Source organism: Pteropus medius, unplaced genomic scaffold, assembly GCF_902729225.1.
Source record: "Pteropus medius unplaced genomic scaffold, Ma_sr-lr_union100, whole genome shotgun sequence".
In the NCBI taxonomy this organism is placed as follows: Eukaryota; Metazoa; Chordata; class Mammalia; order Chiroptera; family Pteropodidae; genus Pteropus; species Pteropus medius.
In genome coordinates, this window is record NW_024344198.1 from 268,338 (window position 1) to 292,478 (window position 24,141).

General features: G+C 59.0%; 3 protein-coding genes, 1 non-coding gene and 1 pseudogene across 12 annotated transcripts; 4 read left to right on the top strand and 1 right to left on the bottom strand.

The window, feature by feature from the left end:
• The first annotated feature begins 534 nt into the window (after positions 1-534).
• Positions 535-6,273, top strand: LOC120607139 (zinc finger protein 324A-like). The gene is made up of 4 exons (XM_039868761.1): positions 535-1,044; positions 2,409-2,535; positions 2,834-2,950; positions 3,581-6,273. The coding sequence occupies exons 1-4, from the start codon at positions 1,027-1,029 to the stop codon at positions 4,993-4,995; spliced, it is 1,677 nt and encodes a 558-aa protein (XP_039724695.1). The 5' UTR covers positions 535-1,026; the 3' UTR covers positions 4,996-6,273.
• A 143-nt stretch (positions 6,274-6,416) lies between these two features.
• On the top strand, positions 6,417-13,995 carry ZNF446 (zinc finger protein 446). 9 transcript variants are annotated; one of them, XM_039868777.1, is made up of 8 exons: positions 8,876-9,117; positions 9,431-9,714; positions 9,856-10,235; positions 10,312-10,510; positions 10,763-10,857; positions 12,068-12,152; positions 12,326-12,418; positions 12,556-13,995. In XM_039868777.1, the coding sequence occupies exons 3-8, from the start codon at positions 9,894-9,896 to the stop codon at positions 13,044-13,046; spliced, it is 1,305 nt and encodes a 434-aa protein (XP_039724711.1). In that variant the 5' UTR covers positions 8,876-9,117; positions 9,431-9,714; positions 9,856-9,893; the 3' UTR covers positions 13,047-13,995. The 9 variants fall into 9 exon arrangements, with proteins under 9 accessions (XP_039724713.1, XP_039724708.1, XP_039724714.1 ...); XM_039868778.1 differs by having other exon boundaries at positions 9,599-9,714; XM_039868779.1 differs by lacking the exons at positions 8,876-9,117; positions 9,431-9,714 and adding an exon at positions 6,417-8,635.
• Positions 13,996-15,296: 1,301 nt separating this feature from the next.
• Positions 15,297-22,659, bottom strand: SLC27A5 (solute carrier family 27 member 5). Its single transcript, XM_039868738.1, has 10 exons — positions 21,978-22,659; positions 21,410-21,619; positions 20,872-21,030; positions 18,632-18,756; positions 17,605-17,799; positions 17,432-17,522; positions 16,648-16,846; positions 16,335-16,432; positions 16,031-16,161; positions 15,297-15,949 (listed from the first exon to the last, which is right to left on the bottom strand). Exons 1-10 carry the CDS (start codon positions 22,657-22,659, stop codon positions 15,773-15,775), a joined length of 2,067 nt encoding a protein of 688 aa, XP_039724672.1. The 3' UTR covers positions 15,297-15,772.
• LOC120607162 (uncharacterized) lies at positions 19,769-19,843 on the top strand (annotated as a pseudogene).
• On the top strand, positions 20,121-20,239 carry LOC120607164 (5S ribosomal RNA). Its single transcript, XR_005654074.1, has one exon. It is a non-coding gene; the product is annotated as a 5S ribosomal RNA (ribosomal RNA).
• Positions 22,660-24,141: the final 1,482 nt, after the last annotated feature.

Sequence of the window (24,141 nt, forward strand, 5' to 3'; positions counted from 1 at the left end):
AAAAAAGGCCTCCCCAAGCCCCATAGAAGTTTCAGGTCCCTTCGCATTCGGGGCTGACGCCATCTTCGGCTCAGCCGGTCTGTCACTCTGCTACAGTAAATGCTGCTTAACTCCCTCGACCTTGTGCGTTCTTCCTTCCGCGAACCTAACAGGTGCCATAGGCTTTCCACACGAGCGACGCCATCTCGGGTCTACGGTTTCCCTTTAACACCGCCGCACAGAGCGGGTAAACCTCGCACGGGGCACACAGCTGCCTAGAGGCAGAACTGGGATTGGAATCCCAACTCCTCCTAAATCCACCCCTCCCATTAAGCTTTGTCTTTAGGGCTCTCAGCTCTCTGGTCGCCTCCAGGAACCTTAGCAGTTTCCAGGGTTTAGCATTGGAGGGCCTCTTGGATGGGCGTGGAGACCCCAGGAATCCAACAGGACGCTTAACCGAGCACCCCGTCCAAGTGCGCGACTTCGCAGAAGCTGGAGCAAGGCTGGGACTCCACTTCCCGGCACCCTGCGTGGTGATGCTTGGCCGTTGCCCTGGAGATCGGGCAAGGCACGCCCGCCAGCGGCGGAAAGCAGCTGGAACTACGCTTCCCAGGAGGCTCCGCGCGTGCGTCCACAGCGCGCATTGGGCCAATAAGGGCTGGCAGGGGCCGGCCTTCCGGCGTCCAAGACTGTCACTTTGCTGCCGGGCGTCGTACCACACCGGTGTTGGACGCTGGAACGCGGCTGGTCCGGCCGGTTCTTCAGGAGGTTCTGGAGACCCTAGTCGAGGGCCCGAGGAAGACGTGGGCTCAGGGCCCGCTTTGCGTACGCCGTGACCGCGGGCCGACGCCCTCCTCCAGCCTCAGTTTCTCCGGGTGTAGTGTGGGCGGCCTCGTGGAGCCTTCGGGCGGCGCCCGGAGCCACGTGCTCGTCAGTCTCCGGGCCAACCCCGGAGGCGACTCCCTGAGCGTCTGCGCCCTTGACGGACCGGGAGACCGAGACCAGGAGCCGGGGCCCCTGAGTCGGCCGCCCCAAGTACAGGTTCCGATGGCGGAGGCGGCACAGGTGAGCAGAGGGAGCCCCAGACCCCACCCGCCTTGGCCGCCGTCTCCCCCACCATGGCTCGAGCCCCGATGGAGGCAGGGACTTTACTGGGGCTCCTCGTCTTTTCCTTTCGGTTCGCCCTAGGCCAGTGGGGTGTGCACTTGTGGGATCCCCACTTCTGGCTGCCAAGGCGGTGACATGTGGAAGTTCCAAGGGGTGGGTCCCGCACGGACAGAAGCTGGGAGGGGAGACAGCCTAGCTGCTTCCGCAACTGATCTTGTCAACGTGGAGCTCGGGGTCAGAAGATAGGTATATCCGAAATGGCTGGCCGAGGAGTTAAAACTAGCCCGAGGGCGCAGGGAGTCATGGAGGATTTAAGTTTTTTAACGAATCCCACTGTTAGCCGAGGGGAGTGACGGTGTTCTGGGGGGAGGCCATGATGACACGTGGACCAGATTGTGTCAGTGGAGCCGAAAGCGGTTGAATTCTGGTGCGGGGTGTGAGCGGGTGTCCCAAGGGAAGGAACGTTTCAAATTTTTTAGTCTGAGCACCAGAGTGGAGCTGCTGTAGACAAAATCAGGGATTTGAAAGGAAAATAGCTTTCAGGAGAAAATCAGGAAGTCTGCGGTGTCCCAGAGTGGAGGCATCACGTGGACCTGTCACTGTAGATATCCCAGGACAGAGTCCTGGTGTCCTTAGACGAGTCACCCTGGGAGTCAACTGTAGGAGGAAGGGATTTCACGGACTCAGCCAGGGTTTGGCAGTTAGTGCTCCAGTGAGATGACGGGCTCCCGGCAGTCCCCGGGGCTCTGAGAAGCCTGGCAGGTGGCTGAGGAAAGGGAGGGTGACAGCCAAATAAAAAGGAAATGGAACTGGTTCCCGTTCACCCACTAGATCTTTGGGGCCACCCCTGTGGAGACTGGAGGGGATCGGCCAGTCCTTCATGCTAGATGAGCAGCCTTAAAAGGTCAGGCAGGTTCAGCAGGGGCGGGCATCCCAAAAGAGTTGGGCATGTGGAGGGGCGGGTAGCTGGGGGTCTTATACAGTTGCTTACTACAAGAGCGACGAGGGCACACCTGGGAAAGGTCAGCTTGTGCAAAGGCTGGAGAATGACTGGACGCCTGAGACTGCCCGTGGGATGGCAGCCAGCTGAAGGCTGGGTGCTTGCTCCGGCTGCCTTGTGTAGAGTGGGGAGGCCAATGAGGTACCAAAGGCTTAGACAGGGAGGGGGCCCAGACAAGTGAGAGAGCTTGTATCTGGAGCCCAGTGGGAGGAAGGTGAGTGTCTGAGGGACATTGGGGGAGGTAGCCATTGGGACGGGGAGTTGGATCTTGGGTCTCACAGCCATAGCTTAGATCACGTCCATCTCCCCGTTCTCTGTATAGGGCCTGATGGTGTTTGAGGATGTGGCCGTGTACTTCTGCGAGGAAGAGTGGGATCTCTTGGACGCAGCCCAGAGGGCCTTGTACTGCCACGTGATGCTGGAGAATTTCGCACTCGTGGCCTCGCTGGGTAAAGCCCTGGGTCCTCCGTGGGAAAGCTCGGTTGTTGCCAGCTGGTCCTCCAGCACTCACTCCACATCTCCTGGTGGCCTGGGAGCAACCCCACAGCCACTGGCTGAGTGTCCCTTTCCAGAGTGGCACCACTAAGCTATTCCTGTGAACCCTGATCTGTGATGCGACTTTTGGGTTTTCTTGGTTGCGCAGATGACGCCATCTGTGTCCCACGAAGCCCTGACTCCTGCCATCTGTTGGGCAGTTGGTTGTTCTGATCTGGGGCTGGCCCCTCACTCGCTTATCTTCTGTCACAGGACTCTCTGCCTCCCGACCCCGTGTAGTCACCCAGCTCGAGCGTGGTGAGGAGCCCTGGGTTCTCAGTGGGACGGATGTGACCCTGGCCAGGAACGCCCAGAGGAGGCCCAGCCCTAGTGAGTGGGACCGTGGGGGGGTGAGTTTGCGGTCAACCTACGCAAAGCTTGTGTCCCCCCTTCCTCAGCTCCTGGATACTCCCCTCTCCTGCCCCCACCCAACTCCCTTCTGGTCTCTTTCCACCGTTAGTCTCTCCTGGAGGCTCCAACCTTGGCTGCCCTTAAAGAGGGAGCTCCAAGGACACTCCCAGGCTGTGCTGAGACCTGGTCAAAATCCCACCCTTAGCCAGGGCGTGTGGTTCAAAGCCTCCCTGTCTCATCTCGCCACTGCTGTGGGGCCATTCGCTCGTGTGTTTGTTGTTTCTGGAGTACTTGCAGTGCCCAGGCCTGTTCTGAGCACTGGGGCACAGCCTGGACCAGGATGCTCCCAGTCCTGCCTTCGTGGGGTTGACCATGCTAGGGAGGAGGCAGTTAGTAAACAGAGTTCACGAGTGACTAAAACTGTAGCATCAGGAAGCCGTCAGTGCAAGCAGCAAAAGCAGGCCGGGGTGTCCCCAAGACTATCTGTAGCTACATACAGATGGGGTGTCGGGCCCCTATTCTCCCCAGCTTCCACACCCAGACCTCGGCCTGCCCTGGTCACCTCCTCTTGTTGCGAATGACCCAGACATCCGCCGTTTCTGCCTTCAGGTTCCCAGCATCTGGCAGAGGACAGAGATGTTTCCAGAGACCAGGCATGGCCAAGGACCTTCCAGGATAGGCTCCCTCCAACGCCTAGTAGTGTCCTCCCCACCACTGCAGCCAGTGCACGCGGGAGACGCCTGGAGGGTCGGCGGGGCACTAGCTCATCTCGGGAGAGAAAACCCACGGGGGTCTCCGTGATCTATTGGGAAAGGCTCATGCTAGGCCCGGACAGGGGCGAGGCCAGAGTCAGCCTGCGGCTGACCTCCCCGCTGAGAGCTCCCACGGCCAGCGCACCCCCCGAGAAAGCCCTCGTGGACTCCCCCGAGCGCGGCAAGCAGCCACGGGCCTCGGAGCGGCAGAAGCCGTTCCTGCGGGAGGCCCTTGGGAGGACCCTCCCGAGCGACCCAGACCCGGAGGCGGGTCACGCTGGCGGTGAGCGAGGGATGCGTGCGGCTTGGCAGGCGTCTCGGAGGCTCCCTGCCGGCCAGGGGCCCCCGAGCTGGGACGAGCTGGGCGAGGCCCTCCACGCGGGCCCCGGCCTCCTCCCCGCGGAAAAGACCTTCGAGTGCAGGGCGTGCAGCAAAGTCTTCGTGAAGAGCTCGGACCTGCTCAAGCACCTGCGCACGCACACCGGGGAGCGGCCGTACGAGTGCGCGCAGTGCGGCAAGGCCTTCAGCCAGACGTCGCACCTGACGCAGCACCAGCGCATCCACAGCGGCGAGACGCCGTACGCCTGCCCGGCCTGCGGCAAGGCCTTCCGGCACAGCTCGTCGCTCGTGCGGCACCAGCGCATCCACACGGCCGAGAAGGCCTTCCGCTGCGGCGAGTGCGGCAAGGCCTTCAGCCACGGCTCCAACCTCAGCCAGCACCGCAAGATCCACGCGGGCGGCCGGCCCTACGCCTGCGCCCGCTGCGGCCGCCGCTTCTGCCGCAACTCGCACCTGATCCAGCACGAGCGCACGCACACGGGCGAGAAGCCGTACGCGTGCGCGCTGTGCGGCGCCGCCTTCAGCCAGGGCTCGTCGCTCTTCAAGCACCAGCGCGTGCACACGGGCGAGAAGCCGTTCACCTGCGCGCAGTGCGGCCGCGCCTTCAGCCACAGCTCCAACCTCACGCAGCACCAGCTGCTGCACACGGGCGAGCGGCCCTTCCGCTGCGCGGACTGCGGCAAGGCCTTCGCCAAGGGCGCCGTGCTGCTCAGCCACCGGCGCATCCACACGGGCGAGAAGCCGTTCGTGTGCGCGCAGTGCGGCCGCGCCTTCCGCGAGCGCCCGGCCCTCTTCCACCACCAGCGGATCCACACCGGCGAGAAGCCCGCGCGCAGGCTGCGGCGCCCCCAGGCCAGGCCTCCTTCGGGGATGTCCCCGGGCGGCGCCCCGGGCTCAGGCCCGGCTGCCACGCCGAAGCCGGCCGAGACCTGAGAGCGCGCTCCGGCCCAGTCGGACCTGTCCCGCGTCCCTGCCATGGCTAAAGGGCCGCGCCCTTCGCCGAGCCACACTCCGGGGAAGCCCTGTGCGTGCGCTGCAGCCCCACCTGCAGGTAGCGACAAGGTTGGCCACTTCGGCCGCAGGTTCCTCCAGTCCCAAAAGGTCACAGTGCAGAAAGGTCAGGAGGACGGACACGGAGGCTGGGACTTCGGTGGGGCTGAGACGTGGCAGAGCCCGTGGGAGGCCGGCAGGGTGGCGCCACTTGTCCGTGTGATGACTGGACGTTGGGGGAGGGGGGCGTGCGGGGATGGAGTGGAGGCGGTCGGGCGAGCTTCGGACGGCCACTCACAGACCGCTGCCTTGTCGACATTCAGGATATTCCCCTCAGGCCCGGGTTCATCCTGGGCCTCCTGGGAGAGGGCCCAGTGGACAGGAGGTCATGCGGGGGTTAGGTGCTGGCCTCGGGCAAGCGGCCGGGCTCTGAGCCTCAGCTTCCTTCTCTGGGAAGGTACTGGCTGATCCCTGCCGGACAGGGTCTTGATGCGGCCGGCACATGCTGAGTGCCAGCCCCGGTAAGTGTGCGAAATTCCTCCGAGCTGCCCTGTGAGGCGGCCGCCGTGGTCGGTATCCCCACTTCTCAGAGGAGGAAACAGGCACAGGGAAGGGGTGTGACCTGTACACAGCAGAGCCAGGCAGCGTCCCACGCTCCAGTCTGCCTGCTGCGAGGGCCAACCGAGGCCTGGCTGGCTCCCCAGGCGTGGCTGACCCGTAGGAGGTGGAGGTCTGCCGGGGAAAGACGGGAGAATGATGGCCCCCCAGCCACGCGCGTTCGTTCAGATCCTCATCTAGGCCTCAGCACTGGCTGTGTCCTTTGTTACCAAAGTTAACGTTACAGGAGCCTTTACATCCCCGCCGCCGTGACGGGAGGTGACTGAAATGACAGGTTCAGAGGAGACGAGGTGGGCTGCTTGTTTCCGCAGGGTCTGGTGGCCGTATGCCCATTCGCGGTACTCTCCCGAGAACCCCCATCAGTGTGACACCTCTACACAGCGGGGACACTGAGGCAGACAGGTGGGGTGGGGGCCTGTCTCAACCTCCAGCCTCACTGCCCGGGAAGTTAAGGGTCTTTTCCCTGGGAAGACGACGACGAAGGTACAGCTTGGAATGCACATACGTTGTCAGTTCTTGCACAGCCCGTGGAAGGCCACGGCTTCAGCCTCCCCTCTCGCTGGGCGCAGAGAGGCTCACTGATAAAGGTTTCTTTTTAAAATGCTTAACTGGTAACAGCCTGATTTCACTCTAGCGCAGTGCAGATGTGCCATCAGGGTGTCATCGTCACAGAGCTTTGGGGACTTGGCTTCAACCGAGGTCCCTTTGAGAAACTACAGGGTAGAGGTGCAGCCTGTAGGTGGCACATTGAGGGGCTGTGACACCTGTGTCCCCTTGGTAGCCAGAGTTGGGGAGTGCAGGCAGGAGACTTGTGCAGGGCGCATGAGGTGGGGCTGCCCCCAACAGCAGCTCACCTAGGAGTTGGCCTTTGTGGGTCCAGCCATGGAGTCAAAGGTGGGGGCCACATGTGACCCGAAGGCTAATCCCTACCCAGTGGGTGCCTTATTTCCTCACATCCAAGACCTCACAGCCATCTGCCATACTTAGCACAGACACGATCCCCCCACTCCCCACCTGCCAGCAAGGCCGGTCGTGTCTTCCATCCCTGGAACCTCACACGTTTCTACAAGGAGGGGAGACTCAGGCTAGGGAGAGGAGTCGTGCAGAACTCAGCTCCCCAAGGCCCTTCACGGGCAGGTCCTCTGAGCTAGGCCTCCTGACATCCCGTAGGCCCCCCCGAGGCATTGTCCGCCTCTCTTTTCTGGTCCACACCCGGGCCTTGCCCCAGTCTGACCTTTCCCCAGGCTGGCCTCCGTGAGGGAGCCTTGAGCAGATCACTTCAGCCTCAGTCTGCACAGCTGTGAAATGCAGACCTACTCGCACCCTGACTGAGGACTCTTCCGGGAGCCCATGGGATTAAGGAGCAAAAGCATCTGTTCAACGGCAAGTGGGTACCCAAAGAGGCACATACAACCTCTTTTGTACCTTGGACAGAAGCTCCTGGAGCCCAGTTTTCACCCTGAGCCTTTCTGACCCCCCCAAGCTGGGCCTGATGCCATGTCCTGTCTCCAGACCAGCCTCCTCATGGTTTCATGAGTTCCCTCCTGCATGTGTGTCCCCTGCTATCCCTCACCTCCTACACCCTCAGGAATCCACTCCTCCCAATACCCAAGACTGCTCAGCGGCCTCCATCCTGTTCTTATGAGAACAGCAACCATGAGCACCCTCCTTCCCCCACGTCTGGCCCCTAAGTTGCTCTCTCCCAAATGTTCTGTGGCCATGTTGGGCTCTGTCCTGCCAGGCTGGCTCCACTGCTTTTAACCCTTAACAGGCTGTAACTATAAAAGTGGCCAGGTCTTTCCGGGTCAAGATGGTATGCTGGACACATGCTTCTCCCCTGGTTCAGAAGCCCACTAAAAATAGAGAAGAGTATTTAAAACAAACCCTGTGGGTTTATGAGGACGGTGGAGGAGGAGAGATAGGCAAAGGCATTTTGAAGCTAGGTGGGGTGGGGGAGCTGGTATTGACTTGAGAGATGTGGGGATAGGTTCCACCAGGCTTTTGCTACAGAATTGCAGAAGGGTTGAAAACTAGCAGCCCTGGGGAGGGGAGACCTAAAAGATGGCTGGTGGATGCAGCAACAGCTGTAAGAGGCCCAGCTCTGTCCACAGTGGATGGTGGAAGTGTCATTTCTAGGGAATCTGCAGTCCTAGAGAAAAGACCTAAGCCCTCACAGAACAGTCCAATTCGATGACGGTACTTGGACGAGGTGACAAGCCCCAGTAACACACACGCTCAGAGACCACAGCTCTTTATCGCGAGCTGGCAGCCGAGGATTTTTAGATATCAGAAGAAAGCGAAACAGGTAGATGGCAAATTAAGATTTAATAAGTCATGGTTCAGCCACTCGATGTGTGGAAGCAAAACTGGCCCCGTCCCAGTCAGATTCTTAAAACGATAACATTGCCTGTTGTAATAAACCAAAAGGTCACTTTAGTCTGGCTGCCAAATTAAAAGGTTGAGCATGTCCCATAAGCCTGGACAAAAACCTCCATCCCTCACTTTGCAGTTCAATACTGACATCCAAAGGTATGTCGGTATAAATTATGGGACAGTTTCCTCATCAGTAAATGAGTGCCCATCCGGGGCAGGGCGCTCAGCGGAGGTCGAATTAAGGACCCCTGCACCCTTCTCCATGGAGAAAGCCCACGGATCAGGCCAGCCTTCCCAGCCGCTTCCTCCTGGGCCTACCCAGAGGCGAGTCTCGACCCAAGCGTCCACTTCTGGCCTCCCTGGAGGGCGGGGAGACGCTCTAGCAGTTGCCTTGGAAACCGCTTCTGTTGGGAGGGGGAAGGTGCTCCAGAGGTTACCGAAGAAGCCTCAAGAGGAGGAGCCTGGGCGGAGTGTGAGCTCTGATTGGTCGACCGGTCACGCTCCGCCCTGCTCTTCACCTCAGTTACCAATAGGAACCAGGTCCGTTATGCACAGGCGCAGGGTTCCAACGTACCGTCCATCTTGGTAGTTGGTGAGTCCTAAGGCTCGGATGCAAAGGAAGAGTGGCCGCCAGTGAAGGGAGGGAACCCCTCAAAACTCTGAGACTGCAACTTCCTCTGCAAGAGACGGAGCGTCTCCTAATCGTGTGAGAGGTCTCTGAAAATGAGCATCCTCTGGCAGAGGCCGCGCCTGTCCTTGCTTGCTTAGGCTCATGGGAAATGTAGTCCGGCGGGGGGTAGGTGGGCGGTACCTTCGGGACAGGCGCGTGATTGGCCAGAGCGTCGCCAGGGTGAGGTGGGCGGGGACGGCTCTCTGTGCGGCGGCGGGGATGCGCGCAGGCCGGTCCCGGCTGGGCGCGACTTCTTCCGCGACCCCGGCACCCGGTCGGCCCCTGCGCTCGGGAGCTCCCGCCTATCTCCCGACGTGCCCTGCGCGCCCCCCTTTCGAGCCTTTGCCCAGGCCCTTTCTCTCACAAGTCAGGCCTGGTGTAGCCAGTCTGACAGGCCCCTCCAGGTAGGAGTGTTTCACTCCAGACCCTCTTCGGGGCTGGGCCACTGTTGCCTGCTGATGACACCATGGAGCTCCTGGTTTTGCTTTGTTTTTGCTTTTCACATGCTCGGCCGAGATGGTGTGGGTCGTCCACAGTTCGTTGTGGTCAGCGAGCACGGAGTCTCCGAGTCCACAGCGGCTCCCCCCTAGACCCAGGGCGCAGACGTACCCCGTCCCGTCCCTGTAGCCAGCTTCTCAGGGTGCCACCTTAATTTAACATATCCGACCATATCCTAGCCTGGCCCCGCGACCTACCCCTGCCCCTTCCCTCCCACAGGGCTTCCTAGAGCAGGGCCCCACTGCCTCTCTGGCTTCCTGTCCGTCGGCCTCCTGCCGACTGACTACTTCTCTTGCTCCCCGGGTGGGCACTTCCCGTGGCTCCTCAGCCTCGCCCGGGAATCCTGTGATGACTCCTTTTGCCTACTTCACCATCATCTACCATCAGGCCCCTGTTCTGTCCAAATGTTGGCAGTTTCCTGGAAGTTCCATTGGACAACATGCCTCCAAGCCCTTGTCCACAGGCTGCTTTCTGCTCTCAATTCTGAACAACAGCCAGCTCTGGTGACTCCTCCCGCCCCAGAAAATCGGCACCAGGGTCCTCTCTGTCTTGTCCTCAGCCTCCAGGCTGGGCCTGTTTGCACCTGTCCGCCTTGTCCTGGTGGTAGCCTCTTGGCCTGCACCCTGACCCCTCCTTTTCTGCAGGTTCCTCTTGGTGGCTCCAAAAAGACTTCCAGCCAACAATGCCATCCTCGCTGGGTCCCCCGCACCTGCCCTCCTTGGACCCCATGGCCACCATGGAGGAAGCTGAGGCATCTCGCCTACGCTTCCGGGAGTTCTGCTACCAGCAAGTGGCAGGTCCCCGTGAGGCCCTGACCCAGCTGCGTGAGCTGTGCCGCCAGTGGCTGCGGCCCGAGGTGCACTCCAAGGAGCAGATGCTGGAGCTGCTGGTGCTGGAGCAGTTCCTGGGCGCGCTGCCCCCTGAGATCCAGGCCTGGGTGCAGGGGCGGCGGCCAGGCAGCCCTGAGGAGGCTGCAGCCCTGGTCGAAGGCCTGCAGCGCGATCCTGGGCAGCTGCTGGGCTGGGTGAGTATGGCTAGTTATGGCTTCTGGAGGGACGGGGCGAGGCTTGAGCTGCCATGACGTGACCTTTCCCCCTCAGATCACAGCCCACGTCCTGAAGCAGGTGGTGCTCCCAGCAGCACAGGAGATAGAGTCGTTGGGGAGCCCCCACTTTTCACGGATAGCGGAGCCCCTCGGGGAAGCCTCTGGGGAGGGGCCGCACGATGCCCGGGTGGAAGGGTCTGCCCAGCTCAGCTGCAGCGTGAAAGAGGAGCCTGATGCTGATGCGCACGACACGGGTGAGGGTGGGGCCGCGCTAGGCTCCGGGCTCCTGGTGGGAGTGTGGGTGTCCCCAGCTGGGACGGGGACCCAGAAGGCACTGAAGACTGTAGAGCTGGGAGGCAGGAGGAAAGGCTAGCTGGCTGCATGCCATGTGACTGGCACATACCATGGCCTCTTCCTGCTGGCAGAGGAAGGCCAGGGCTGTCACACCAGCTCCACCTCTTCACCTGCCCTGGCTCAGGTGACTGATTCCCATCTGCCTCACTTAGCACCCTCCAGCCCCCGAAATCCAGCCCAGCCCCACGAGGGGCACCTTGGACACGGGAAAGTGGACTCCAAGCCCTGCCACCCACCTAGGATCCAGGTGAGCAGCCCAGATGGGAGGAGAATGTCCTGGGTGGCCCCCTCGCCCTGTCAGTTTTGTAGGCCCCTTGGCCAATGGCTTTTTGCTGCTGAGAGTGGAGTTGGTATCAGGGTGCCCTGCTGGTCCTGTGAGACAGAGGGACAGCCCAGTCGTCTCTACAGTTAGGAAAGGTTTTAGAAAACTGGGTTTAGAGTGACCGGAGCTGGTAGGGATCGGCTTCCTCACTTACAGAGAAGGCAGCCGGGGGTTGCAGCTCCCCGCAGTGCTGAGCTGGTACCTGGGGATTTGAACCCTTCTGTGTAAATGGCAAGAGGACAAGATGACCAAACTTGGCAGGAAAGCCTGAGCACCACAGAGCTGTCCGGCCCCCCCAGCACACCTGATCTCAGAACGGAGAGGCTCTTGCTAGGAAATGCCCATAGCCACCTCTCCAGTGGGCGTGGCAGCTCTGCCTGACGCCTCCTCCTACTTAGTGTGGTGGGCGAGGGTCCCATCCTCTCCCAGCAACTTTGCTCCAAAGCCACTTTACTCGGAGCATCCCAGCAGGAGAACTGGTCGAGACGTGCTCGGGGCTGAGAGGTGGCACAGGAGGAAACAGGTAAGTGGCAGAGATACTTTCTAACGCTGCCTCACCTCCAGCCGGCACCATCCCAGCTGTGGCTCCATGCGGCCACCACATCCCTGCCCTTGGACCCCATGTGGCATGTCTGTCAGGACTATTTTTTCTGATCCAGCAGAGCTCCACCCAGATGATGGGATTCTGGGAGGCCAGGAGGGCAGATTCCTTGAGCAGGGAGTACCTCCCCAGAAAGCCCGCGGAGCTCACCCCCTGGCAGCATGGGGAACACACCCCGCCCACACAGTCATGCGTCTGGGGGGGTGGGGGATGCACTTCCTAATGCAAGTCCCACAGCAGCCAGGTGCCCTCTGCGGCTGGCTCCAGGAGGGTCTCTGTTATAAGAAGGGGCTGGGGTCCCCTGAATCCCCTGGCATTTCGCTCTCGGTGCGGCACACAGTGCTCAAGGCAAGCGGGTGAGGCCAGCCACATCCATCCCTGTCTCTGCCTCCCCCAAAACCTAAGGGTCCTCAGCTCAGTTAGTCGGGCCAGAACGTGGGGTGCGGAGGCTGAGGGGGATGGGTGCGGGCAGCCTCCGCCAGCAGCGCGGGGCCAGGATGGAGGGCGCGGCAGTGATGGGCCGCGTCCCTGCAGGAGGAGTGGGGGCTGCTGGACCCGTCACAAAAGGAGCTGCACTGGGACGCGATGCTGGAGAAGTACGGCGCGGGGGTGTCCCTGGGTGAGGCTCAGCCGCCACCCCGCCCCACTCCGCTGCTGGTCTCCCGCCCTTCCCCGTGCACGCTCGCCTTCTCCGTCATTCCCTGGGGAAACCTGTGTCACCCGCCACCCCATCCCTCATTTGTGCCAGCCCCTGGCCTGTCCCCTCTTGACACCTGACCGCCCCCACCCCAGCAGGGTTACCGCGCCCCCCGTCGGACCCGCATGGTGTGTCAGAGCTGAGGGCACCGAATGAGGGGACCAAGAGCCAAGGAAGCCTCCACCCGGGTGAGTGCTGCCTCACGCGACACAAGCCGCCAGTTCTCGGGCGGGTGGGAGCTTGTGCCCCGCACACGTGGAGCAGTCGGGGGGGCAAGGGCAGGCCGACATCCTGCCTCCCGGGCCACTGCCTCCCCTTCTCCCAGGAGGTGAGAGCAAGAGCCGCCGCAAGGGTCCGCCTGGCTGCCCTGATGGCCCGCCATCCTGGGCGAGCCCGTCCGGGGCCACCGCCTCCGTCGCGTCCACTCCGCCGGGTGCTGCGCAGAGCAAGCCCTACATGTGCGAGCAGTGTGGCCGTGGCTTTGACTGGAAATCGGTGTTCGTCATCCACCACCGGACGCACACGGGTGGGCAGGGCGCCCGGGCCCCAGTGCTGGCTGTCGGGGGCACCAAGAAACCGCCGCAGGGTCCCCGAGAGCCGGGTGCTCTGCGCCACCCCCGGCGTGTGCCCCCGGGCCCCAGGGGCTATGCGTGTGAGGAGTGTGGGCGCAGCTTCAGCTGGAAGTCGCAGCTGGTCATCCACCGCAAGAGCCACGCTGGCCAGCGGCGCCACTTCTGTGGCAACTGCGGCCGCGGCTTTGACTGGAAGTCCCAGCTGGTCATCCATAGAAAGAGCCACGGGCCAGAGGCCTCTTGAGCAGCTGGAGAAGGCAGCCTCACTTTGGTGGCCTTGGTGGCCTCAGGCCTGGATGAAACCCCTGCTGCTGGGCCTCAGTCTGGGAGGTTTGGAGGCAGCAGAGGACACAGAGTGAATCCAAGTTTCCCGGAGGGTTCCGTCTCCCCTGCAGTCTGTCCCCAGAAGCCACCTCGGTGCAAGAAAAGAAGCTGCTCCCTTCTGCCTCCTTCTGGAGTGAGGCCTGGGTGCGAATCCACCACTGACCGAGCTCCGATCTCCCTGCCTGTGACATGATGCAGGTTGATGACTCTCTGTACCCCTAGGACCTCTCTGGCCACTGGTGGATGCTCAAAATCTGCCCCTTCTCACCCTTCCTGAAGCAGCGGGATCCAGGGTCTCCATGTAAAAGGTGCAGAAAGCCCAGGAGAACACAGCCTGCTTGTTTGCAGGCAGATGGAAAACTCACGGCCTTCCACGTGTAATGTTTTTAACAAATTCCATTTTTATAAAAGGGAAGTTTCTGCCGAAGAATCCTAATTCTTGGCTCTTGTTGGTCACATACGCAGTTACCTTTCTTCCTGCCTGGCAGCTGATCCACAGAGCATCGCACCCATGAGAAGATCCACCAGTCCTGGTCCCTGGCCTACATTACTCCTGCGCCGCCCGCATCACTCCCCTGGCCTCGTTGACCTTTGGGCTTTTGAATCACAGCTCGGATGGACACTAAGGGAACTTCCTTTTCAGGTATGGGTGGACAAGGGTGGTCTCTGAGAAAAAAGGCCACGTACACCTGCAGGTCAGGGCTGCATCCCCACAGCCTACACCACTGGCAGTCACAAAGCAGGATAGCAAGGGGTCAGCTGCCTGCTGCCCACAGAGTCCATCCAGACTCCTGGCCAGTCATTCGGGACTTCGGTCTGCACTGTATCAGTTTCCTGTTGTTCTAATAAACTGGGTGGCTTGAAACAACGGAAATTCTCTTACGGCTCTGAAATGGGTCTCACTGGGCTCAAATCAGGGGGTCGGCAGGTGAGGCTCTTCCGGGAGGCCCTAGGCCCTTTTATTGCCTTTTCCGGCTTCTGGAGGCTGCACGTTCTTTGGTTTGTGGATGCTTCTTCCATCTGCAGAGCCAGCAGCGGTGGTGAAATCTTTGTTACGCTTCCCTCTCTCTCTGATCGTCTTGCCTTCTCCATATAAGGACCCTTGAGGTTACAATCAGGGCTCACCTAGTAACCCGTGGTAATCTCCCCATCTCAGGATCCTTAACCATATTCCGCCCACTCCCCACCTGCACACTTGAGTCATCTGGAAAATCACTTTTTCTAAGTGAGGAAATGCAGCTTCCAGTGACCTGGGGCTGGTACTAAGCACCTTCTCATCTTTTTCTTACTCTGGAAACAAGGGGCATTTTTGTGGGCGATGCTTTCAGGAAACAGGTGCATCCAAGGAAGGAGCCCACTGCAGCCTCTGACAAATGCAGGAGCGGCAGGTGGTGTTGAGGGTTGCTGTGACCATGGTTACAGAGGATGGGCTACCTAGAGGGATCACGTGGGCTGGGGGAGATGACCTAGCTGCAGCCAGAAGCGAGGAGGGGGGACGTCTCCATCTAGGGGAGGCCTTGCCTCTTCCATTCCTGGTCTTCTGAGGACCTACTGACCTGTTGCTCTCACACTGGGGCCTGGTGAAGCATGGCCGGACCGGAGATGGAGCTGTGAGCAGGTGGTCTGGTAGGTGATCAGGAAGCGAGATCTGCACCGGAGACTTGGAGGACGGTGGATCTGTGTGTCCCTGGTGGATCCTCTTGTTCCTGGTAGATCCTGGCGGCCCTTCTGGACCCTGAGGCCACTCGGACTATATCCGCTGACCTAGGCCCATCAGAATCCACAAAAGACCAACAGATGGAGTCAGCACTCTCCACCCGGGAGTGGCCGTCAGGCTGCTGGCTCCTCCCGCACCCCTGGCCTTGCCCAGACAGGGCCGCTCCTCCAGGCTAATTGAGACCCTCAAGGCCCTGAAGTATGGTTTCTGGAGGGCAGTGGGTCCTGCATGGCTCGGTTGTTTCTCTACCCACGCAGACATCTCTGTGCACATGGAGATTATTCTTGCTTTGTCGCCGAGCGCAGTGTGGTCCTGCTCTATGCAGCTGGGATTCATGACGACTCTGTGTAGGTTCACGGTGGAGGTGACACTGTAAGTAGAAGGGGGCGTTAAAAATAAAAAGTCTTCCCCCCCAAAATAAATAAGCAAATAAATAAAATAAAAGGCTTCCAAAGGGAGAGGGAACAAGCATTTATTGACGATTTCAAAAAAAGAATAGCCCGTTGGGAAGCACTGATTAAGGCAGAAGCCTAAATAGTGCTCCGATTAGGAGCCCAAGGCAATGGGTGTTTCTGAGACAGGAAAGGGGAATAATTACATCCATAGAAAGAAGGCATTGCTATTGGTGCAGATGACATAACATAATGATGGTAATTCTAAATGTTTTAAATTTTCAGTCCCGTAGTCATCAGACCAGTAGTCATAACATCTCCTTTCTTGTTAACTTTGCAGTTCTTTGGAACACAAGCATGTGTTAGTCCCAGTCCAAAGGTTATTTAACCCTGTTTTAACATTCCAAAGGTTGGAGGTATAAGACGTGCAAGCAGTTTCTCTGGCCCCATTTTAAAGTGGCTCTGTTCATTGTTTTTTTTGACAGTGGTCAACATTGGGCCCTGCCCCTTCAGGTGTCCTGTTGGCTGGCCAGATGGTCAGAGTTTCCAGGTGCCCTCACACACAGCCTGGTATACATCGGGCGTCAGGGGCCGGAAGGCCTGGTTCTGGTTGTCCAACACGAACAAGGAGTCAGCAATGACGCCCACATCGAAGCCCTCTCGTACCAACTGGGACTTTACCAGTTTGAACGTGCTGGTGATCTCCAGGGCATCCTGCAGAGGCAGTGGCTGTAACCCCGACTGTGACTCCCACACCCAAGCCCCACCCACCTACCACGGCCACCCTGAGCTCACCTGGATACGGATGAACCGGGGGACAGCGTAGGCAGGGAGCCAACCGCGGACGTGCTGGTACAGCCTCTGCCCGTCGAAGGTCTGCCCGGGGGCCAGCCGCACAGCAGCCATGCCCACCTTGCCCTCACACCCTGGGAAGCATACCAGTCACTCTCGGCCGACCCGCTTCGCAGAGCCCACGGACCCTCCTGCCTGGCCCAGCTTTGTTCACTGGCCGTGCCCCAGCAGCTCGCCCACCTGTAAAACCAGATTAACTCCCGCCCTCCAAGCTCTTGGAGGTTTTAAACAGGTGAACCTTCCGCACCTGGCACGGACACACCGTAGACGTTCACCTCCTGCAGGAAGTCCACCAGCGACAACACGCCCTCCACCTCCCGCGTGGACACGTTCTCGCCCTTCCACCTGCGGGGTGGAGCCCGTGCGTGTGACCACGCCCCTGGCGCGGGCGAGGCCCCACTGTCGCCTACCGAGCCCCGCCTCCTCGGGCTCTGCCCAGCTCCGCCCTTTCGGAACTGAGAAGCCCCGCCCCTGCGAATCCGAAAGCCCCGCCTCCCTCCGGGATCGGGAAGCCCCGGTGCCCCGCCTCCCAGGCCCGTTCCTAGAAGCTCCACGCGGACCGGAAGGTGTCCCCGAGGCGGTCTTGGAAGTAGAGGAAGCCTTCGAGGTCCATGGAGAGCACATCCCCAGAGTTGTAGTAAATGTCGCCCGGGCGCCGGACGTCCCTCACCAACTTGCGTTCCGACAGCTCTCTGGGCCCCCGGTAGCCCAGGAAAGGGCTGCGGCCAAGCACTCGAGTCAACAGGAGCCCCGGCTCCCCTAGGGGCGGGAGCAGGAGTTGGGGCATTATTAACCAAGGGCAAGAACCTCAGAAGCCCAGCAGCCCCCGCTGGAGCTTCCCAACAACGAGGGACTCCATCACCCAGGGCCCTGCCAGTGAAGAGAAAGAGACCCAGACAAAGAGACTGGGAGATGGGAAATGGGAGGGAGAGACAGAGATACAGGGACAGGGAGACAGAAAGAGATGGGGGGCCCAATAAAAAGAGGAAGCAGACAGCCAGGGATGGCCAGGACAGAGACAAATGGTGATGGGTGCAAGGGATGGCCAGGACGGAAGACCCTAGGAAAAGATAGAGGACGAGAGATTGATGCCTGGAAGGACGGGGCTTCCACAGAAAGCTCTAGAGAACAATTCAAATGGACACCCAGACACAGAGCAGAGCAAGAAAATGAGGAAGGGGAGCTGAGCAGAGAGAGGCTGAGAGGCAGAGGGTCCCAGACAGGGTGAGAGCTGCCAACACCACCACTGGGCACTGACCTCAAGGCTTTGCATGGCTTGTTCCAAAGGAGGAGACAGGGTCCCCACCCTTCCCACACCTGGGAAAGGTACCCCGACCCCCATACCTGGCCCCACAGGCACACAGAAGCCTTGCTTGTCCCTCACGGGCTCCGTGGCCTCCATGTCAAACTGTACAAGCTCGAAGGGGGTCAGCATCTGAGTGGAGGTGGGGAGGTGTCAGCAGAGGCCCTGTGGGCTCAGCCTCATACAGGGCCACTGTCACGCCAAACCCACTCACTCGAAGGAAGCAGCTCATCTTGCCCACGGCCCCGCGGCGCCCCGGGTAGTTGATGAAGCCAGCGTTGCCTTCCGTGGACCCGTACATTTCTAAGATCCGAATGGGGCCAAAGCGCTGCTGGAAGGTCTCCCACACGTCTGCCCGGAGTCCGTTGCCCATTGCCAGGCGGACTGTATGTGTCCGGTCCTCTTGTCGCTGCAGGGACATCACAATGGGGTGACGTCAGGTGCTCCCGGGAACCATTTCCTGGGAGGGCAATCTCGGGCCCTCACCTGAGGAGTTACTTCTGGGAGGTGATGGTGTATACCTAAGGGATCTACCTGGGGTTCTTACTTGAGAATAGTTACCTGGCATCTGTGCGTAGAGGGTTTCCTGCAGAGGTTACCTGGGGGTGGAAGGAATTACCTGGGAGCCTTACCAGGAGGGATATCTAGGGTGACTGGAGGCCTCATCTGGAGTCTTATATAAGGATAGAAAACCCCGAAATTTTTGCCTGGAGGGGTTATTTGGGGGGCTTTACCTGGAGATAACCTGGGGAGTTACTTAGGGGCCATACTTAGGGGCAGTTACCCAGAGACTTCCCCTGAGGGCTTACCTAGAAGCTTAATTTAGAGGGAAACCTGGGCACCTTGTCTGGAGACAGTTCCCTGGGGTCCATACCTTATTGCTCTATAAGGATGAGGCTGGCTGACGTCTAAGGAGTTGGCCCTGAGCCACACCCCGTTCTAGGCACTTTGCATATGTTTCTCATAATAAACCCTTGAGGTATGATCCCCATTTTCCAAATGAGGACACTGAGGCTGAATGAGGTAAAGTCACCTGCCCAAGGAAGTGCAGTTGATCGTCAAAGAGGCCATGACTGGAAACCTTGTATGGGACTCAGTATATGTGGCTCTTGCCCAGGGTGTCTTACCTGAGGGACCTTGCTTGAGACCTATCCTTGAATCTGCCTGAGACTTTTACCTGGGATGACAGCTGGGGTTTCATACCTGCGGTGTTCACTTGTGCCCTAATCTCAGCCCCTCACCTGAGGAGCGTTACACAGGTACCGCAGGACCTCGCCCACATACTGGATCACAGTCACACCATGCTGCCGACAGTCACCCCAGAAGCAGGAGGTAGAGAACTTAGGGGCCAAGACACAGGTGGCTCCTGGGAGGGAAGAGAGGAAAGGGTTTCAGGTCATGCTGCCATGACACTGCAAAAAGCTGCTTTGAACACCTGGCCGTAGCCCCTTGAAGTATGAGATGATATTGGTCTCCTCTCTGGGTTCCTGGCCTGGTCAGGATGGCCTTCATGAGACAAGCACATGCAGGCCTGGGGTTGAATCCTGTCTCCAAACGTGTGGAGAGCTCAGTGCTTGGTACGAAGTGAACACTGCTAATTAGGGGCTGCGGATATTAATTCTCTCGAGTATGATAAATGTTTTATGAAAGTTTAGCTGAGCAGATGGATAGGTGGGGTAGGTAGATGGAAAGGTGAGTGAATGGATGGATGGATGTTCTGAAGGATGAACACGTGGATTGATTAATTTTAGGGGCCACTACATTCACTCCAGGAAATTGATCCCTTCTTTTTTGATCCCCTCCCGTATACCGGGCTCTGTGGAAGACACTCTCCTTAACCCCAATCCTCAACAAAACCCTGCAAGCAAAATATCCCTTACCCAAAGGGACAATTGTTCATGTCCTTGGTGAGTGGCAAGTCTGTGTCTTCTTTGAGGCTGTATGTTTGACAGGGAGGTAAAAATATAATGCCCTGCCTGTGAGAATGGGTGCCGAGTCCTTGAAAATGACAGCTTTGTTTGCAACCCCTAATGAAACACCTGATTCAAGACAGTTCTCCGAGATCTAGGAAAACCAAGGAAAAGATTGATAGGGAGTTTTCCAATTAAAGCTCTGCAATTCATCATAGCCTCTCTTAGGTAGGATGTCAGTCGTGAGCTGCCTCCAATGCAATGAATTAGGAAGCACAATACACCACAGCGAGGTTCTTGCCAAGAATAATTGAACTGACTCTAACAACATCTCTAGACGGACTATTTCCAGTCAAACAGGAAACCCAGGGAAAGAGAGGCAGAAACTAACTGTAAAAAGACAATTAGATAATTGGGGAGATTCGAACATGAAGTGCACATCAGATGATACTAAAGAGTTACTGTTCCAAGACTATATTTTCAGGGATCATTTCTATAATTTGTTACTAGAGAAGTTTCTCTGAATGTGTAGAGCATGGCACGGGGGACAGAGAAGAGTCACTGTTCATTTCAGTCCTCATGGGTTAGAGACACATACTGCAATAGTTACAAGCAAAACGATACAGTGTCTAGGATTTGATGTAAAATCATCCAGAAAGAGAGGACACAGTAAATAAAATTGGCAACACGTGAACAATTGAGGCCGGGTAAAGACAGGCGGGACTTCGTCAAACTATTTGTTCTACTTTTGTGTATGTTTTAAATTGTCCTTGATAAGAAAAATCTTCGAATGAAATATGAGAGTTAAAAAGGCAGGCGAGTCTACGGCCACGCCACCCTGAACGAGCCCGATCCCGTCTGATCTCGGAAGCTAAGCAGGGTGGGGCCTGGTGAGTACTTGGATGGGAGACCACCTAGGAAGACCTGGTGCTGTAGGTGTAAAAAATAAAAATAAAAAATAATAATAGGGGATTGTAAGCTGACAAGGTCCTTGCAATCTGTGAGGTCAACCAGAGGTTGCCTCATCTAAAAAAAAATTTTTTTAAAAACGAACCGAGAGCAAGCGGGGAGATGATAAAGGAAACAAATCCAGTAAAATGCTGACGGTGGCTGAAGCTGGGTGGCGCGTACATGAGGATTCATGTGGGAACATTTAGAAATTTCTATGTGTTTCGAAATTTTCATGATAAAACTTTGAAGGAAAAAAAAAACAGACTGTGGCGAGGTCCCCATGTGGAGTCCTATTCGGGTGTTCAGGGAGGCGGCCTGATGGAACGCTCGGTGAGCATTCTCCCACTGGCTCCTCCTGGGACAAGAGCTCCTATGAGTGACTGCTCTCACCAGCTCTTGTCACCTCCTGACCACGACACAGCCACTAGGGACTCTCTGGGTATCCCAGCCTCTGTTCAGGAAGTTCCCGGGGCTCTCTGCTGTGCGTCTCTCATCAAAGGTAAGAAGCCAGGGTGCTGGGTAACCCGTGAGGCCTTGTAACCTTGATACCCCGACAGCCCCACCCTGATATCCAGTCTGGCAGCCTCATGGGTTGGAGGGGTCCTCAGGGAAGGGCTTACCAAGCTGCAGGCAGCTGAGGACCCCAAGGACAAGCCCCATCACATGGTACAGAGGCAAGACGGTGTAGACCACGTCATCAGCTGTGACCCCACTCATGGACAGCATGCTGCACATCTGTAGCACCCGTTCATGCGTGAGGATGGCCGGCTTCGGGAGCCCTGGAGGATGAAAAATCAGCAAGGGTCGGGGAGCGGAACAGCAGCGTGAGGGACCAGCCCCGACCGTGGGTCCGCATTGAGTTCAGGTCCGCAGGGTCCTCAGAAGGTGCTCGAGTATGGGGATTTGTGAGTAGATTTAAGGAGGTCAAAGTGGGTTAGGGGTTCCGAGGCTGAACCCTAGACGTCAGTTAGGGTGTCAGTGGCTGTTTGCAATGAAGAGGCAGGATTCTGGCACTGACCACTCAAATCTCGTGGGGCCAGATGTCTCAATCAAAGCTCAGACTGGGTTCAGAGGTCCAGTTTGAGGCACAGGTCAGGCTTGGGGTCAGGTGAGCATGAGGGTTCAGAGGTGGGGGCTAGGGAGGCCGGGTGCCCTCACCAGTGGTCCCTGAGGTGTAGATGAACAGGGCAGGGCTCCGCGGTGTGATCCCAGCGCGCAGGTAGGCGGGCACGGGATCCCGAGGCGCAACCTCGAGGGCGGCCCCCAGAGCCTGCACCCCCGGCGTGGGTGAGGACCGGCTGAGGTAGAAGCAGCGGATGTTTTCTGCCTGCAGCTTGGGAAGGACCTCCTCCAGGTTCTCCCGGAGGTCTGCAGAGACAGGTAGAGGAAAAGCCGAGGCAGGGCCCCCCGGTGAGGTCCCCAGGGGAGACCGGAGACCCAAAGATGAGGGAGAGGAGCCTGCTGCCAGCCGCAACGCAGCAGCTCTTCGGCAAAGAACCCCACAATTAGTATTTTTTTTTTGGGGGGGGACGGGGGGATTGAAATAGCCATGGTGGAGAAGAAAACAAAACTGTGGTGCACCTAAAATTACCTTCCAGCCGCTAAGTTCTACTACCTGCGGGGACGGCTGGGGAGGAAGGCGCTCGCTGCCCGGCCCCCACCAGGATCCTCTGAACGGCAGTCCTCTACATCTGTCCCCTGCCCCACTGGCGTCCGGGGTCCTCACCTGGGTCCACCACCAGCACCCGGGCCCCAGAGCTCAGCACCGAGTGAGCCAGGGGCGCCCCGCGGCTGTGCGGATTGATCCACGCCACTGGGCAGCCCAGCTTGGCCAGCCCCAGCCACAGCTCCAGGGCGGGAACCGGGGCCAGCGCCAGGAGGGCGGCAGGCTCCCTGGTACCCAGAGCCGCGGGGCGGCCCAGCTCTGCCTTCAGGGCCCACGCCGCCCGGCAGGCCTGGGCATCCAGCTCCCCGTAGGTGAATGAGCGGCCCGCCGGTCCCGTGCACACCAAGGACGCGCGGCCCGGCTGCGCCCGCGCTAGCCGCTCAAAAGCATCCACAAAGGTGTCGGGCGGCTTGCGGCTCAAGCGCACCGAGACGTCCAGGCCCACGCGGAGGATCTTGACGACGAAGGCCACGTCGGCGGGCAGCCAGCGCAGCCCCGGGGGGAGCCGCACGGGCAGCAGAGCCAGCGTGAGGGCCACGGCCACCAGACTCAGCCAGTGGGGCATCCAGGGGTCGAGCCAGGACCGCGCCAGCACCGCCAGGTCGAGCAGCGCATCGCAGGCGGGGTCCCCCAGGAGCCAGCGCAGGGGCACAGCTACAGCCGCGGGCCACGTGGGCTGCCCCAGGCCGCACAGCAGCAACAGCAGCAGCACCAACATGGCGAGTCGCAGCCTGCGGTCCATAGCACCCGCTCAGTCCTCAGATGAGTGTTTGCTCAAAGCTCATCTCTGCAAGGACGGTCCGGACTCCACCTCCTGCTCCGCCCCTGGAAGCGGCCCGGCCGCCAAATAGTGCGCTCCCGGTCCCAGAACTCTGCCTCCAGCCTCTCCACTTTCGATTACGAGTGACAGTCGGTATACCGGTTTCCCGTGTACGGCAGTAGTTAGTCATTTATATAACTGACCAGGTGGTCACCCTTAAAGTCCAGCGCCCACCTGGCACTATGCATGGTTATTACCGTATTACTATATTATTCCCCGTGCTGTACTCTACATCCTGTGACTATTCTGTAAGTGCCGATCTGTGCTTCTTAATCCTTTTGCTTTATTCACTGAGTCCCCCAACACTCTGCCTCCAGCCCTTCTTAACGCCACCTGTCTGTTTAGCCCTCCCTGGTCCTCCCGTGGCACTGGCCCCTCTGCCTCTGTGGACACCTGCTGTGAACCAGGCATGGGGGAACAGGCCACAGGCAGAAGCGGTTCGCGAGCGAGGCAAGGCAGCTCCAAGCACCGCCTGCTGCTCTTCACACCTCACCTAGAGGTTCTCTTGTGACACCCACTTAATCCGAGGGGAAGACACGGCTTGCCTGGACTGAGCCTCTAGTCAGGTATACAACAGGTGCTCAGGAAATACTGAAAGGAATAAATGCAGTGTCGGAATTCAAACCCAGTTCTGACCCCCACCCCTGTGTGCTGACCCTGTGGCACCCCTGGCATTGGAGGGGGCTGTCCTTGGGGTTCAGGAGGCTGAACTCTGCTGGAACTCTGCATGGCGAGACCCCTCACCTCTGGGAGTCGTGGGGGGGGTGGGGGTGGCGGCTTCAGAGAGGGGCTGCCATTGGGGTTGTGTTAGGGCACCTCCCTCCAGGCTCCATGTCCCTGGATCCGCCCCAACCATGAGGGCAGGGTTCTCAGGGTTACAGTCACAATGGGGTGGCAGCCAGATGCAGCACCCTGAGACATCAGCTGCCATGGGGGCACGCTGTCTTCAGCCATCCAGTGGGCAGTCCGAGGGTCCTGGCTGCCACACCCCACCACCCTAGCCCAGCCCTCTAGTACAGGTATCCTGGGGCTCAGATCCCCTCATGGCAGCCTGGCCCCAAAGACATCCTGGGCCCCCCAAAAGTAAGGAGCTCGACAATTATGCCCACCAGAACAGGTGAGAGCAACTCACAAAGGACTTGGAAGATCTGAGGGGAGAGGCCCCAAAATCTACATCTGGGACAGTTGCAACTGTCATTAGGGTGGGGTCCCACACAGGGCCCCCTCTGAGATTCATCTCATAGGGGGCTGGCTCTACCCCTCCCCACAGGACCTGGGACTCTAGGACTCAAGCACCTCTCGTATGCGCACCCCACTCTTGCCCTGGGAGTGGAGGCACGAGATGACTAAGTGGCCAGTCCTGTCTTTGCCCAAGATGGGGAGTCAGGGATGCTGACCAGGGGC

What these genes read in the sequence shown, in the direction of transcription:
- LOC120607139 (XM_039868761.1), top strand. An exon ending in CGCACTCGTGGCCTCGCTGG is followed by an intron (nt 2,536 to 2,833) that starts GTAAAGCCCTGG and finishes CTTCTGTCACAG; the next exon opens with GACTCTCTGCCTCCCGACCC. An exon ending in CCAGAGGAGGCCCAGCCCTA is followed by an intron (nt 2,951 to 3,580) that starts GTGAGTGGGACC and finishes TTCTGCCTTCAG; the next exon opens with GTTCCCAGCATCTGGCAGAG.
- ZNF446 (XM_039868779.1), top strand. Translation starts at nt 9,894, where the DNA reads ATGCCATCCTCGCTGGGTCCCCCGCACCTGCCCTCCTTGGACCCCATG. An exon ending in TGCTGATGCGCACGACACGG is followed by an intron (nt 10,511 to 10,762) that starts GTGAGGGTGGGG and finishes TGCCTCACTTAG; the next exon opens with CACCCTCCAGCCCCCGAAAT. An exon ending in CGGCGCGGGGGTGTCCCTGG is followed by an intron (nt 12,153 to 12,325) that starts GTGAGGCTCAGC and finishes CCCCCACCCCAG; the next exon opens with CAGGGTTACCGCGCCCCCCG.
- SLC27A5 (XM_039868738.1), bottom strand. Translation starts at nt 22,659, where the DNA reads ATGGACCGCAGGCTGCGACTCGCCATGTTGGTGCTGCTGCTGTTGCTG. An exon ending in CTACACCTCAGGGACCACTG is followed by an intron (nt 21,031 to 21,409) that starts GTGAGGGCACCC and finishes TTCATCCTCCAG; the next exon opens with GGCTCCCGAAGCCGGCCATC. An exon ending in CCCGGTTCATCCGTATCCAG is followed by an intron (nt 15,950 to 16,030) that starts GTGAGCTCAGGG and finishes CTGCCTCTGCAG; the next exon opens with GATGCCCTGGAGATCACCAG.